This window comes from Pholis gunnellus (genome assembly GCF_910591455.1).
Source record: "Pholis gunnellus genome assembly, chromosome: 12".
Taxonomy (NCBI): Eukaryota; Metazoa; Chordata; class Actinopteri; order Perciformes; family Pholidae; genus Pholis; species Pholis gunnellus.
Window position 1 is genome coordinate 12,006,210 of NC_136539.1, and position 15,927 is coordinate 12,022,136.

Below are 15,927 nucleotides of genomic sequence, written 5' to 3' on the forward strand. Positions count from 1 at the left end.
TCTCCTGTCGTGGCCCTGGGCGAATCACAAGTGCAAACTCACCACTGTTTCATCAATATTCTGTCATTTTTTTTTCCTCACTGTGGGATCGTTGTGTGATAAATTGTGTTCACCATGATGTACCATATTGCCTAACTGTGTAGATACCATGGGACTGAGCAAATGGTTTGAGGCAATATTATGTAAAACGGGGCCACAGAGTAATTCCCATTGTACACTGGCAGTATGTAAATATACAAAAATTCAGTTATGGCCGGTTGAGGTTGGGCTCATAAAAGACCTGTTTATTCAATCATTTTAACGGAGTGACCACATGTCCCTACAATCACAAAGGACAGCTGCATAATCTCTTAAATTTAAGATGTAATTTATTTTTTGGATGCTTTTTTTTGCAATGTGATGTATTTTTGGGGATTGTTTCTCAGTGGAGTGATCAAATTAGCCTAAAGAGACCAAAGCCGTTGGCTTGTAATCATGCGTCTCTTGTAACAAAACAGCTTCTGCTATTTTTGGATTCAGCATTATCCTTTTCTCTTTTCTTTTTTTCATTTTTTTTTTCAAGGTACACAGAGATTAGCCGTCACATTAAATTAAAGGCATGATGAATTATTTCTCCTACAATAGTTGTGAAGTCTGTTGAAAGTTGAAAATAAAGTTATGCCTCCAGGGTGTCACAGAACTGAGCGATCATACTAAAGTATGGAATCAAAACTGAATTTGACAAGATGGTGAGATAGTATGGAAACAAATCCAATATATTGTACTCACGCAATTACATCAAAACGCTGTAAAGTACTGTTTATGGCAGAGCAGTTTTTTAAGATATATGTATGACAGAAAAGTGATAAATATAGTTTTGTTATTTGCCTCTATGGTATCGGTGTCCTGTCCTCATTTTCTGTATACGATTATAATGGATCTCACAGCATTTCCGATTCTGTTCAAAACTCCAGGCTGCGATATCAAAAGAAATGCAAAATAATGGCTTGTTTTCAAACAATAGAATTTGATTTTTTGTCAAGTGTCCACTGCCAGGAAGCAGCATTATAACAACATCACATTGCTGTCACCCGGAGATATAAGAAAGATGAACGTACTGCCGAGGCTGACGCTTTGTCGAGACGTCCGCGTTAAATCAGGTGGCGGTATTCTGCTGTGTCAAATTCATGCTGGGAAGTGATCCGTTGTAATCAAGGGAAACAAGGAGGGCGGCTCCAGCTGAGACTTGAAAAAAGGGCAATGGCCCACAGAATGATGCTAAAAATGGATTTATCATGCACACATGGAGTGTGGCCCGGCAGCGGAGGACAGAAACCACCGCTGCACTGTCATATCCAACCGCAATTTAGTTTGCAAGCGGTTGTGCTGTTTTCCAACCATGATTTGCTTTGGTGAACTATTCCCATCTGTGTGAGTAGTGCAAGATAAACAGCTGGGCGATGTCTTTCTAGTCTCATATGGTGAAGTCACTGAGGGGAAACATATTTGCTTTTGCCCTCTGTTGATGGATATTGATTGGATGATAACAGCCCACATCTATATGCACTCTGGTAGTTACTTGCTCGAAGCAACACTGCCAGTCACCTTTCAGGTGAATGTTTCCAGACAAGGACAAAAAAACAAGACCTGACAAAAGGAGAGGGGGGGGGGGGGGGCAACTGCTGCTCACAACATTATCACAGAGGTCATTTAGTTGGTATGCTTTGGGCTAGCCGATGTTATTTCAACTTTACCGATTTTTTTTTATGTGCTAAAAGTGCTTTGGAGTCCAGATGGCAGGTCTTGGTTGAGATAATCTGTTGTTTATGGGTAGACCTGAACCAATAAGAGAGGACTTTATGACACTACATTAAATAGCCGTGTACAGGCACATGCACCCTACAAGGCGTCAGCGCCCTGACACTCTACACTGTGGCAGTTGAGCTGGTGGCTACATGACCACATAGTGCACCGAGACTTAGCGAGGAGGGTGCACAAATCTTTAGGATTGCCTCGGTCGACAATATAACTTGACCAAGAATGTGATGAAGAGGCAAAGATATTCTTGCTGTGGACTTTCCTCCTTGTGAGAAACTACTCGGCCTTTTCCTCGAAGTGGTCACTGGTCAGGGAGAGACTCATGGCATGGCCAAGGTCTTGGTATGAGTTGAACCAACTCCCTGACCTCTGTAATTGAGACGCAGGAAGAATACTGCATTCGTATCAAATGAAAAACTATTTTAACGCAGACAGGAGGCGCAGTTGCCAGGGAAAATAAGTTGATCGAGGAGTTGCCTGCCCCTTGTGGTTTCGTGGTGAGACCTGCTGCCAAGTCTATGATTAGATTGAACATGCACTAATTTAGCTCTGACTTGCAGCAGAGGGATAGGACTCTTTGTCAAGCGGTGACAATATCCCCAGATAATTGCTTGAAAAAAAGGACTTATTGTTTATTTAACAGGATAGAGGTGTTAGGGGGAGTCAGAATGTGAGAGGAAGGGAGATTTACCAGCTGACAGAACAGTCAGCTGAACACTCTAGGTCAGCTTTGGCAACACTGTGAGTGTGATGTGTTTTGAGACTAAGAATTTGAGCGATAGTCTGACCACATATTTATTTTTTATTTTATTTTTTCTCTTTTGAAAGGCCGGGAATCATCCCACGGCCATGATAAGAGTTTAGGTTGCTGACATTGTGCCGTTGCCAGGAGTGTGACTGCAGCTTCAAAGCCAGTGACACGTCAGCTTTTGATCTGAGAATAGGCGAGGGCATCTGAAAACCACTGGTCAAAATCCAGTTCTCGCACATGTCCGTGCTGAGCTGGAAGGTGGCACACAGCTGCCACCTGTTCACAGAAAAACCAGGACAACATACAACACGTGTGACCTAGGATGATATTAATAACATGTAGTCTCATATCAGAATATCATTATGATATCGATATATTGTCTAGCCCTACTGTGTGTGCTCAGAACAAGGCTGGTGATAAATATTGCAAGAAATGCTTGGAGTATTTGTAAACACAGACTATAAGCCTGCTAACGCCATTATCTCATTGACTCATGCTGTTGTTTTGGGAAATAATAATCCTCTGTCAACAGTTCCTCGTGTTTGTCCATTCAAGCTAGCCAATTACTTGTATACAGCTGGTAAACATTGTACTGTATATTCAGTATGTTTGGGTGGATTTTATTCATGGTTAAGAGAAAAGCAAGGGTGAGGCTATGTTTGTATCACGGCACGCTAAGCTGTCTGAGCTGTCATACATTATGGGCTACGTCTCAGTGCTGTTTATTGCTGAATTAATCTGCTTTATCAAGGTTTAGCTGCTGGGTAGACTTCCTGTTTTCCTGTTCCCAAGGAGACAGACGGAACAGAAATAGAGTGAAGAAAATGATAGATGATGGATTTGATTACATTGGTGATTGAATTGATATTTATTACAAGATGAATAATGTAAAAATGATTCGCAGACAAATGAAGAGCAATTATGGTCGTGCTCTACAGCTCATTTCCATGTTGGTTCTCGAGGAGAATAGATGGAAGGGCACAGATGCTACAATCCAGAGATGACTGAGCACACGCTGTTATGTTACAGTTGAAAGAAAGACCCGGGGCTTTTTTTTTCCAAAAAGCTTTTTCGAAGAGGACTATATTCTAAGATCACGGGCCAGCTAGCCATGAAACCATCACTTTCACTTAGGACATTGGTACCAGAGAGAAAGACCAAAGAGAGAAGAGACCAGAGTAGCAAGGGGGCTGAGAATAAGAAAGAAACAGCGTGAAATCATGTTTGCTTCATGACAGGGAGGCGAAGAGCAAAGGAGAAAAAAAGATGTCTCAGTAAAGGAAGAGTTGGCAAAGCCACACCTCATTGAAGCTTTTCATCCTACAGGTTTCATTTGATGCTTAATCACAAATCTCTTGATTTAGCTCAACATAAGTCCCGTTAACGGATAGGGTGAGATTCTGTGTTTTTTGGCTTTGCTATCAGAAAAGACATAAACCGACGACTTAATCCTTTATCTCTCTAGCAAAGACCTGATCTATCTCACAGTATTCCTCTGTGCCATAGAGCTGCATTGTTTTCCAAAAGTTATTAAAAGCCCATCAATTAGCCACACCGGGTAACACGTTCCTTCAATAAACACGGCTGGTGTACTTACTTAAACACCGTCCTGCTGCATACTCAAGGACACCAAATGTGTATTGATTCGCTACTGAAAACAGTCCCCAACAAAAGCACAATGCACTCCTGTATGAGTAACATTGTGCTTAAAGCTACAGTGCCCAGCTGTTTACAAATATTACTGAGCCTTTTATTTAACAATGAAAGTACAGATGTCTAAACCGTTTTTACAGATTTACATCTTCAGTATAAGTATAAGTCAAGGCAACTGGATTTTCTATTTCATTATGATGCAGAGAACATATAAGAGAGCAAGGCCATGCATGTAAAGCCCTATAGGACAAGCCTTCATCTGAAAGACCTCGGCAAAGTGGAAAATATGTGAAACAACTGCATCATACTGTGTTATACCATTCTTTAAATGTTTACCGCACATTCATGCTAAATATGGGGACTTAAAGTAGAGTGTGCTACATTGTTCATGTCGTCTAAAGGGCTTTTAAAGGTTCAATTTGAGAATTTCAAACCGTAAAGGGAAACAAAATCCTCCAGTTTATCTGAAAAAAATCACCAAATTTGGAGATTCATGTTTTTTTATATGACTACGATAAGCACATTGAAGTGTGTGTGGCAATATGTTTGTGTGGGGTTATAAAAGAAAACAAAATCCTTCATTCGTCTGTCGTATTAAAAACAATATTCTGTCTCAGTGGTAGAGTGCATTAAGTGAAAAACAGCTTCAGAGTTAATGTTCATAGAAGTCATTTCCCAGCACTTGTGACACCTTACGATGCATATGTTGACAATGCTTTAGTACTTTACTTAAGTTTATGAGTTCCTTTGAAGTAAAACAATATATCAATGATCGTGGCTTGCACGTCGAGTGAGTAAATGTTTCCATCAACTGCCTTGTTGGCCCACCAAACCACAGGTATCACACACTAATAACACCTTGAATGTCTTCATGGATTGAAATAACTATCACACTTTAGGGTAATAGGCATCTGTTAGGCTGTCACTGGAAACCAATGCACTGAAATACCGTGAGGAGAGAGGAAGGTGTTTGTTATGATCTTCAGTGTGATCTTTAATGAGAACATCTTTTGTCACGTTCCACACACACTTCCTATCTCCTTCGTCACATACCACCAGCACACTGGGATGATAACGGGGGGGCAGGATTTTCCCGTTAGTACTGTAGATTGTGTACACAATTCTTTTTTATTGGTCCTCCTAATTTCATCAGTTTCCATGGCAATTACATTCTCTATGTTAGACCACATGGATACTTGTGTGAACTTGAAGTTTGATATGAAAGAAACATCATTAGTAAATATAATTGGTTTTAGTTTGAAATGTGTTTTACCCCATTTCATTTCCTCTCTGTATTGCCTCTCTGGTTGCTTTCATCTGTCTCCCCATTTTCCAAAGACATAGTGCCATCTAGTGTGCATTGCAGCCGGTTGCATGCCAGGGCTGCTTGTTGCGGTCTTATTATCTATTCATGGGCAATGCGCAATGATGTGACAGGCAGGCTTTTCCCAGAGGCATATTTATTGTTGTGTGAAAAAGCTACACCTTTCCTCTTCCTTTCAAATGTTCTCTGTTAAACGTCATACATTTGATGTATTTTTTCAATTATCCGTCTCAATAGAGAGATGTGTTTGAGAGATGTGTTTGTTGTGGTTGGTTGCTTGGTCACTCTGTACAACGGATAAATGGTTGAGTACAGCTTTGTGTGTCAACCTTGCACATTATGAAGTGTAATAATCAGCCCATCAAATATGTAAACTCTTCTACTTTCAGTCATATGGCTGCACCGTGTTTAGTGGAGGTGCTGGTTAAATATTTATATTACCTAAAGGTGAGTTTTTCATTCCCAGTTTGATTCACACTTGGCCAGGTTTTGCCACCAGATCCTGAGAAAAACGGTGAATCTCTCACTTGTTAAACTAAACTTAATGTGTGAGGTTTAGTCAAACATTGCCAGTCAATCTCTTGCATTGAGTGCAGCCTTGACCCTCTGGGCAGCATCAGAGCCGCTGAAGTGCTTTGGCATCAGTGTGACAGGATTAACACATCAAAAGCAGAGTCGGGGCCTACAGCAGCGTCACACAGTCAGTTCAGCACCTTTCATGTTCTGCTCAGGTTCACTACAATTTCACGTAAGCCAGCAGCAAGTCAGACGGAAAAAGATAATGGGGCCAACCTGCTGCTATCAGGCTTTCCCTCAGCTTCAGTGAAATATGTCAAATTCTGTGTTTGATGAAAGATTGGAGTTCAACAGGCTCAAGTCAGGAAACGATATCTGACTGTGTCACATGGCCGGGATGCAAAGGAGCATTTAAGTCTTGACATTCAAGCTGAAATTATTGCTGCGAGCCTGCATGGTCTTACTTTTCATGATGCAAACATTCGATAGTCGAACCTGGAAGGAAAATTAAACCCAAATAATTTTTGGGGAGTTAAGATGTCTCAGGGTTAAATCCCAAGATTTATAATCCCTTTGATAAGATGTGGTAATAAGTGACGATGGGGCAGTTTTATAATGAGTTTACAAATGAGATGTATCATGAGTAACGGAGAGCTTAAAAAGACTTAAGCTCAGTTACCATTATATATATATATGACATTAGGATTGTTGCAATACTTTGAGGGCTTCAGCATAAATAAGGGAATGTGGGTTTGTCATTAACTTTGAAAAGAAAAGGCCTTGGTCACACTCTGTCTTTTTACTTTTTTTCTTGCTCTTGATAACTGCTTAATTAAACAAATGGTGTCTTTTTCTTATATTTCCTCTTATATGTGTGTGTATCATTTTCAGCTTTGACTCCTAAGGCTACAACTGCTATATTGGAACACAGACTTGATTTGTTTATACAGGTTTTTTTTTCTTACTCCCATGTAACAAGCCCTGTCTTTGCTTAGGTGATTGACATAAAAGAGAAACTGAAGCTGTCAAAGAAATTTTGGTCCAACCTGACTGAGGCCATTTGTGTGGTGGACCGAGTGACCGCTGGAAACGCCAGTGATGAGGAGTGCTGGAATGGACACACCAAGGGCAGGTGAGTGCACCAGTGCCCGGGGCGAACCCAGACTAATACAAAAGGTTACTTAGAAGTCCAAAGTCTGTTCAACTCGACTAATCTTAATCAGTCTAATCCTACAATTAAGGACCCGTTTACTTACTTTCCCTGATTAAAAGTCTACCGTGCAAAAGCTCGGCATACTTTGACTTTTATTTGTCAACTTAACAAAAGGAAGTGGTCTCTTAAATACAAGAGTTTATCATTTTGATTAGTATATATTATACTATATATTAAAATTTGCCTTTTTTTTTAATGCTTTTTACATTGTGTCTGTGTTATGTTATGGAATAGTGTTTTCATTCTTCTTGAACATGTGCAGGCAGACAGCATGGTGCGTCCCTGATAATCTGATTTAAATTCCAAGGAAAATATTTGCTCCGAATGCCCGCAGCCATGGCCGAGGTCACAGTTAATTGATTTCTGCTACTTTTATTCATACCATGTATGATGTATGATCAGCATTCATGTTTTAAATGCTTTGAATAACCATTGAAGCTGATCATTTAACCCTGTATATTGGTATTGCATGAAAGCTAATACCATTTTCTGTGACCAAAGAAAACCCATAAAATATTAACTAGCTCGCTGAGATTTCAGAGATGTAGAGTGAACTGGGCTTAGGGGAAACAAATGCTGTTGTGTTAGACGATCTATGGAATGGCCTCACATGATAGCCTGCTGCTTATTTATCAGACAGGAATGCAGGCAGCTGACGTGTTTTCCCTGGGGAAATATTACTTTTAATGATTAGGTCATACGTGTTTGGGCAAAATGTTGCCAACACCGTTATAACCTCAGAGAACTTTTCTCAAGTGCGTAGAATTAGACTCATAGCTAAAAACAACACAAATATTTGTGTTACAAATATTCTTTCTCATTGACTAATGAGCCCTCTTCAGATTCCATGGCCTATTAACAAGCTTCTCGTCAAAAACAAGACATTACGTTTATGTCATTTGTTGTATTTTTAACCTGAAGGTACTTCCCTGAAGTTCAAAAGGATGGACTGACCCACCAGGTGAATAACCCTGAGGTGGGCGTGGACATCACCCGCCCAGACACAATCATCCGCCAGCAGATCATGGCTCTGAGGGTGATGACCAACAAGTTGAAAAACGCCTACAACGGCAATGATATCTACTTTCAAGACTCAAGTAAGCAATTTGCCATTTCCCGTGCACACACACGTGACACATGCTACTTTTTGTCTTAAGGAGGGAAATGTATTTTTCGTCTTGATCTCTCTGTTTGGTCAAGTTCATTCTCCAAGATGTCACTCGTCTTGATATGCTGTCTACTTTGAAATAGTACCTAACCTTGAAGCAGAGGTAATCCACATTAGTAAAGCCACAGGAGCCACTGAGGGAGCAAATAACTAACACAGGCAGTATGTAAAAAAACTAAATGCCACCAAGTCGTCTTCTTCAAGGTATGTGAAAACCTGGAGGCAGCGTATTGGGTGTGCAGTATTGTCCTTCATTTAAATACTCTCCAAAAAAGCCCATCCATCACAGAAAAAGGATTTGTTTCAACAGTCAAATTGGGATTTATAGAGAGCACCGAGTTACAAACAGATACAAATTGCCATTTTGTACATTTTTTTCTTGTTGTACCTCCATTAACTGATATTTTAGCTATACTTGTGTGTTTAGCTTAACTTGAAATTGAAGAAAAAGTTGCATACTGTAGCTTTAAAGAACAGTAAAGGACAAAATGTTACATTTTCAGCGACGTGCTCAGTTTGGCTTGTGTTTGGTGTTGCAGGCGATGAAAGTAGCAGCTCAGGCAGTGGCAGCGGCTGCACAGAGGTCTGCCCCACAGACATGGACGGCGCTGCCTCCGAAGCCCCGGTGGTGGAAGCCGACCGGAGCGGGCCTGTGGATGACTCTGCCCCGCTCTGTGCACCTCTAGCCCTGCCAACCATTCTGGCCCTCTCAGCCCTGGCACTCCACCGACAATGGAGATAATGTTGGAGGAACCGGCTAAACATGGACATGCTGAAGGCTTTTTTTTTTTCTTTCTGTTTTTTTTTTGCAGTTTTTGTATTGAGGCCGATTGGAGCTACAGTCAAGCAGACAGTATTTAGGCTGCCAGTCTGGAGGCTAGAGGAGTCTGCTCTGATAAAGAGCAGTCATGCATCATGATTTTCCACTTTCCCAAAGATCGTGCAGTGCCATCCTTAGACTTGACATTTTATGGCATCATTTCACCACCTAACACTGATGCCAACCCAACAAACTCTGCTTCAGAGACTTCTTGCACATATGGCAGGTATTAATGTAGGTCTCCATGTGGAAAAATATAACACGCACTTTGATTGTTTAGATTTTCTTTTTTTTTTTTTATGCAAAAATTGTTTGTGTGTTGAAAAATGTTGAGAATGTGGTTATTTGATGTACCTAAAAGAGGCCGAAGGAGTTTAATATTTGGTTGACATTACATTTTGAAACGAATACAACGGTTAATGACGTACAATTCTGGAACATGTGGTTTCCACCTATTTTGATTGAATCCTTGTTCCATTGCCATTAAATCATGTGCCAATTATTGATTTTTTGATCAAATCCATGTTTGTTTTTGGATCAGATTCAGCCACTGAATCATGTTGCTTCATATTATATTTCTCAGTAATTTCAACCATGACCTTTGACAGGATTCTAGGTTAAGCATATCATCGGTTGCTCATGGGTCTGCTGTGTTCAACAGCTGCCTTGTGCTAAAACTCACATTTTGTTAAAAGGGATAAGATTTACTTTTTATATACTCGTTTGCCTTGCAACAAATGTATTATCTGCACAATATTCTCATATCATGCTGGTTTCTCAAGCTTGGCTTCAGGAGTAGACGGCCTCGACAGAATTAATTTGGAGAAATTATTGCCAAACAGAGAAGATGTCACCAATATCAATGGTTCTGTGGTGTTGTGGAGTGCATGTCCTGGTGTGAATTCATTAATTAATGTCCAAGACGGCTAAACTAAATATAATCCCCATTAATATATATGTTTTCATTAATCAATAATATATTTATTTTATTTTCTTATCAGTAGGGGTTCATGTCTCTTTTAAGTGAGTAGTCACCCAGTGTCTTAAGTTCTATACAACCACTTACCAGCACTGCTGATCTGCAAGCAAAACCCCTCAATAAAGAGTTAATCAAATCTACCTTTTATAAAAGATATGTAAAACATACTCTGTGGACATTGAAAGCTTTACAAAGGCACAGTAATTTAAAATCATGACCTGATCTGGTCTATAAATGTGTCAATGGACATTGCAGCATGAAAAGCACCCTTTCAATACAGAATCACCATCACAGATATATTCATTTCCAGTAATTGGAGCCTAACCTTTTTTTCTTCTACATCCTCAGAATAGTCTCCAAGTATTTCCACAAGTATTACACATTTTAGAAGTTCCAGGAATTCTTGATTTGCATACAGGAACAAAGAAAGGTGCCACTTTTGCATGCGTGATTGACTATGCAGAGCTTATCCTGTAACTGCTATCAAAGTTTGGATGATATAGCTGTTAAAAGTCATTGTAGTGTTTAAAAAACTATGAAACTGAAATACTGTCAGGCAGGAATAAAAAGTTAAGTGTTGCTATTTCTGCAAATGTATTACCACAAGTATTTAAAGTGTGGGGGAATTATTAAGAGAGGAAGTTGCACACAGCTCACAGTGGTTACAGGAAATGCAAAGAAAGGGCCCCTAGATTTATCTGTAAAGCTTGAATGGTTGTGTCTGCAGCACAGACAGACTGGAAGCCGACCACAGTCACCTGTGAAATGAGAATCTGTGGAGAACGGACAGGCCTGAATGCTTCAGTGAAGCTCCTCAGTAGAGCGTACTTACAGAGAATGTGAGAGGCCTGGCACTGCTGAGGGGGGCGGACAAAACCAGCCTGTATGTACGTCCACTGTTCTCTGAGAGCCCGCCAGCTCCATAACAACAGGCCAGCTAAGCTTACATGTCCAAGGAATTAACTAGTGTTAATGCAGTATATCAGTGAATATTTGTTGAGCGTCTCTTTATTGCATTTAAGTCAGCGTTTACATCCACATTGCACGAACAAAAAATATGTCAAAGGTGTCATTTGAAAGGATTCTTTATTATGAATATTGATCTTGCAGGATGCCCTTTTTATGTTTTGTATCATTGAACTTTTATTGGTAATATTTTTGCAATAAAATATTGAAAATGGATGTCTGGTGAGACAAATTATCTGAGGTTATATATCAACATTTCTTTTCGCAATCAATGCATTTCTGTGCTAAGTCAAATCCTAATGAGGGGACGTTTGTTTGGTGTTCGAATCTAATTTCAAACTAAGAGAGGCGAAGAACTAGTTGAGCAAATATGCCTTATGGTTTTCCAGTGCAATTGAGATGATTGCATTTGTGTTTTGTTACTGTTATTGAGAATAAATATTTATTAAAACATTCCAATAGATCTGTATTGTATATTTGTGTAGCAAAATGTGCATACAAATGTAAATGGGATCATGCTTTTTTAAGCTAACTAAAATGAAGGCTACTTAAAGTATACATTCATTTTGGTTGGTCTTGGGACATTTCTATTCATATTTTTCAATGGATATTTGTTTTATATGAAATAAGATTTAATATCTAAAACGTCCCTGTACAGCATTCATATTTTCCTCTTGCATCACAGTAGGGCCTACAGTACTTTGGTGATTGGCTGCTCCATCTCTCTCGGGTATGTATAAGTATTGAAGCGCTTTCCAGAACAACAAAGGACATCTAGGCTTCCTCTGTGTACTTTCTATTTGTGAAGTCTGCTTTTATCAGGGGTTCAAAGCCTCGGTTCCTCCGTTGACGCAGGTAGAGCACAAAGATAAGGAGAAGCACCAGGAGACCAATGAAGACTCCCCCCAGAGTGGAGCCCAGCACAAACACAGCCGGCCCTCCATCTGCGCCTGTAAAGATCAAGCACAGGTGGACATAGTCATAGATACCTTATTTCTAGCAAAAAATATAAACACAATAAAAATATCTGTCATTTTTGTTAAAATAAGATGTTTCGAATGGGGATTTGATAGGTTTGATGAGGCTGTAAATAGCCATGAACGACTAAACGTTGCTCAGCGATTATCTGAAACTTCTGATTCAAATGTAATTTAATAGCCATCACTGTGGTTTGCCACAAAAACTGCCCTCCAATAGCAATTTAAAAAACGCTGAACTACCCAACGATAGAGGTCATGCCATTAGCAAGCATGTATTCTCAAGCTAAAACAATAATAATGTAAAAGCAGGATGATTACAGTATTACCATGATGTGTTTCTGCTCTACTAGAGTGGAGTCGATCTCCTCATCTAGCTCTAAGAAAGTGAAGCGTATTTCCCAAAATGTCAATCTATGACTTGTATCTAATTATTTTAGCACTTGCTCACCATCCAGGGAAATGGCATAAGAGTATCCCAGCTCCTCAGATGTAACATATATCTCCTCGTTGGTGATCGGAGGGAAGAAGGGAACCATGTTGTAGTCCCTGTTGTGACCAATGGGGGCCATCTCATCTGGGTAGGTAACGTTGGATGGAGCGAACCGTTTCATCCACTCGTCAAAAATGGCATCAGTGAAAGTGTGGAGCACCTGTGGGATAAAAAAAAACGTTTAAAAAAAAAACACCGTGATTTTACCAACAGCAACTCTACCGTGTTAACTGAGAGTAAAACATAAAATCAGACTCTGACCAGAAAGATGGGGTCGTTGGCTGCAGAGTGAGACAAAGCGCTGGTTCCATTGAGCATGGCGTGGACGAGGTTGTGAAGGTTACTGACTGATTCGTCCAGTTCTCCATTTGGTCTGTCGTACCCCTCAAGAGCATTTCTGTTGGTCACAAAGTCTGTTAAACAGTAGTTTTGCAAAGAAACAGCAGGTATACATGTCATACTATTGCAGTGGAGTTTGTACCTAAAACTGAAAGAGGAGTTGGTGAAGTAAGGAGGGCTATCGAAGTCTCTGATTCCAAGGCAGCTTCTGACGTCGGTCATGGTGGGCAGAGACATGTTACCTCCCCCCATTATCCCTCTCTGAATGGAACCCTCACTGGTGCCATTACAAAGAGTCACCAGGCGATTGTACTCATCCAAACTGGAAATTAATGAAATAACAGAAATATTGTGATTTCCACCAATACAAAGGTGCATTCATTTGTCCAACAGTCTCTGTTTCATCATAATCCAACCAATCATTATTTTGTCTGTTTACCCTCCCATCAGTGTTTTGTGCTGACCTGTTACATACCACCCCCCAGCTAGAGAATCTGGACTGGTTGCTGATGAGGGACGGGTTGTCTGGGTTTCGGCCCCCCAGCATAGAGTCGGTACAAACATCACACTCACGTTGCCCCGTGGCAAAGTTCCAGTAGGGGATCCCAAAGTTCTCATTGCCGGTCAATCTCTGCAGGAATACATACATTTTATTGGTAAATGTTGATTTTGGTCATCAACATGGAATATAGACAGCCAATATATGAGCCACTGGAACTGTGACTTCCTCAGTTTGGATCAGGTTGTAGATCTATATATCCTCTACTTCTCTTTCCAGAGCTTTCCTGTCTCTCGCTGACATTTTTTAAAAATTTTGGACCAATTATCTGCGTCTTAAAAATCGTCCACATTCATTCAACAATAAATCTTCATGGAAGGACAGTATGTGACATTAAAAAAAACTCTTGATACAATTAACATTTGTTTTAGGAGGGTTACCTGCTCCTTCGGGCAGAGTGATTACCTTCAACCATTTGATTCAAGAACCAGAATGTATTCACCAAGATCTTATCAAAAAATAACAAGTTTTTATGTATAGTTGTGGTCTGGAAATAACCTCCAAGGTATACTTATGTACCAACAATTGCAGTTTATAATAAACAAATATTATACAACACAATGAAAAGCTGAAAATACATTTTCACATTGACAACCGTCCTGTATATTCACAGCTGCTTGGTGAAATCAAAAACTATAAACCCTTGTAGTATTTCTGATCCCATCTGGTCATGCAAAAAAATCAATTTGTTTAAGAACATGTTTCCAGAAGATTATTACACATACCTGTAACTCTCTTTCCAAACTGAGGAGGTGATACCTGTGCCAGGTGATGAATGCTGGTCCTTTGTGTGAGAAATCAATAGCTTTGAACGGACGGCCGGGGCCTACAGGGAAGAAGACAGTGTTTAGTGAGCTCCATGTGATCACGAGGCAATAATGTGCACATTGAAAATTAATATAAATTAATATGAATACTATTAAATCTGTGTATGAGTAAACAAATTACTTTTGATCGTTAAAACCACTAAAAAATAAAAACACAATGAACTGCCCTTCTTAAATTACTCTTTTTTTTTTTGTAAATCTGTAACAGTCCACGTTGTTAATGTTTTCTGATTTTGTTTTGCTTTGATAATGTAGAGAAACTCAAGTCAACCACATGAACGACCCAGTTGCAATAGTTTTCAGTCAAGAAAGGTGACCATGCTACATTACCCAGAAGAGTGTCTCGGACAGAATAGTAATGTTGCCAGACAAAGAAGTCGTAGATGGAGATGTTGGCAAACTGGGGCTCAGTTCCATTTGGTCCCAGTAGTCCCAGCCAATGCTGGGTGGCAATGACGTAGTCTGGGTGGGTGGTGGTCTTAGACAGTTCCAGGACATTGAGGAACTCCTGGAGCTCTTCGGGGGTCAGGGAGTGGATGTTTTTCCGCTGCACAGGGGCTTTCCTCTGGTCACAGTTTGGTCCGGTCCAGCCAAATTTGCACTGACCACAGTCATAACCTGCAAAGTTACCTGAAACACAGAGACCAAACGTAATGTATCAAATCATGTTGCTATTGTTAATGCTTTTCCAGGTTTAGCATGAAACAGTTGAATGTTTAATAAAAGTGCACATGACTCACCAGCACATCTGCAAGTCTGATTGAAGAATTTGGTCGGCCACCTCTCTCTGTCATCAACATTTCTCAGTCGGTACGGTCCTCCCCAGGGTTTGCTGTCGACTCTAACAGCCGAGCAGTTTCCTCTCCCCGTCAGAGAGCCGCACACATTGGCAGGATCTGAGCCCAGAGCGGGGCAGCACTGCTTGGACACGATCCCCTGGACTGTGCAGCACACTCGAGGGAACTGAGCCTCTGCAGGCTCAGGCCAGAGGAGCAAAAAAAGAAGACCAAAACCCAGAGCATTCATCATATTTCACCTGTTTGTTTCCTCCAGTTAGTGGTGACAAATCAGTCCGTACATCAACTTTCAGCAAGAATACGGTCGATTAGTTCCCCCAGAAGAGTGTGGAATCTCAGTCTGCTACGGTCTTCAGTTGTGTATCTTCAAATTAGATTCAGTGATAGTTCTAACATCTGTGGAAACAACACTTAAAGCCAAATCATGTTGTGTTCCAGTAAGTTACATGCACATTAAGAAAGCCTCTAATTTATGTTCCTGCTTTTGTAGAGCTGAGGAGGATTAAGCCTTTGGTCTTGTGATCATCACCTGACAGCAGAGCTGTGAGCTGCACTAAGATCTGGATGAATACCAAGGAACTGCCTGAAGGGACTACGCTACGTTGTAGGGACACTTTGTACCACAAGACTATATTGTGTCTGATTTATTACTTTTAATAAGAAACAGGCAAATAAGTTGCCTTAAACAGATCACACTGTTCAGCCACGTGTGCAGTCAAATACAAAACAAACTGTGTTGTGATGTGTG

General features: G+C 40.4%; 2 protein-coding genes across 2 annotated transcripts in view; one reads left to right on the forward strand and one right to left on the reverse strand.

Moving 5' to 3' along the window:
• LOC306704484 (glypican-6-like) overlaps positions 1-9,164 on the forward strand; it is a gene marked incomplete at both ends in the record, with an annotated part of 70,244 nt that extends 61,080 nt beyond the window's left edge. The window contains 3 exons of the mRNA XM_079170852.1: positions 7,037-7,173; positions 8,176-8,351; positions 8,962-9,164. Coding sequence (XP_079026978.1) covers positions 7,037-7,173; positions 8,176-8,351; positions 8,962-9,164 — 516 coding nt within the window. The remainder of the gene's footprint in view (positions 1-7,036; positions 7,174-8,175; positions 8,352-8,961) is intronic.
• Positions 9,165-11,298: 2,134 nt separating this feature from the next.
• On the reverse strand, positions 11,299-15,411 carry dct (dopachrome tautomerase; the record flags this gene model as incomplete). The annotated part of the gene is made up of 8 exons (XM_079170702.1): positions 11,299-12,137; positions 12,616-12,817; positions 12,919-13,054; positions 13,139-13,318; positions 13,461-13,627; positions 14,281-14,381; positions 14,713-15,012; positions 15,123-15,411. 8 exons carry the CDS (start codon positions 15,409-15,411, stop codon positions 11,962-11,964), a joined length of 1,551 nt encoding a protein of 516 aa, XP_079026828.1. The 3' UTR covers positions 11,299-11,961.
• Positions 15,412-15,927: the final 516 nt, after the last annotated feature.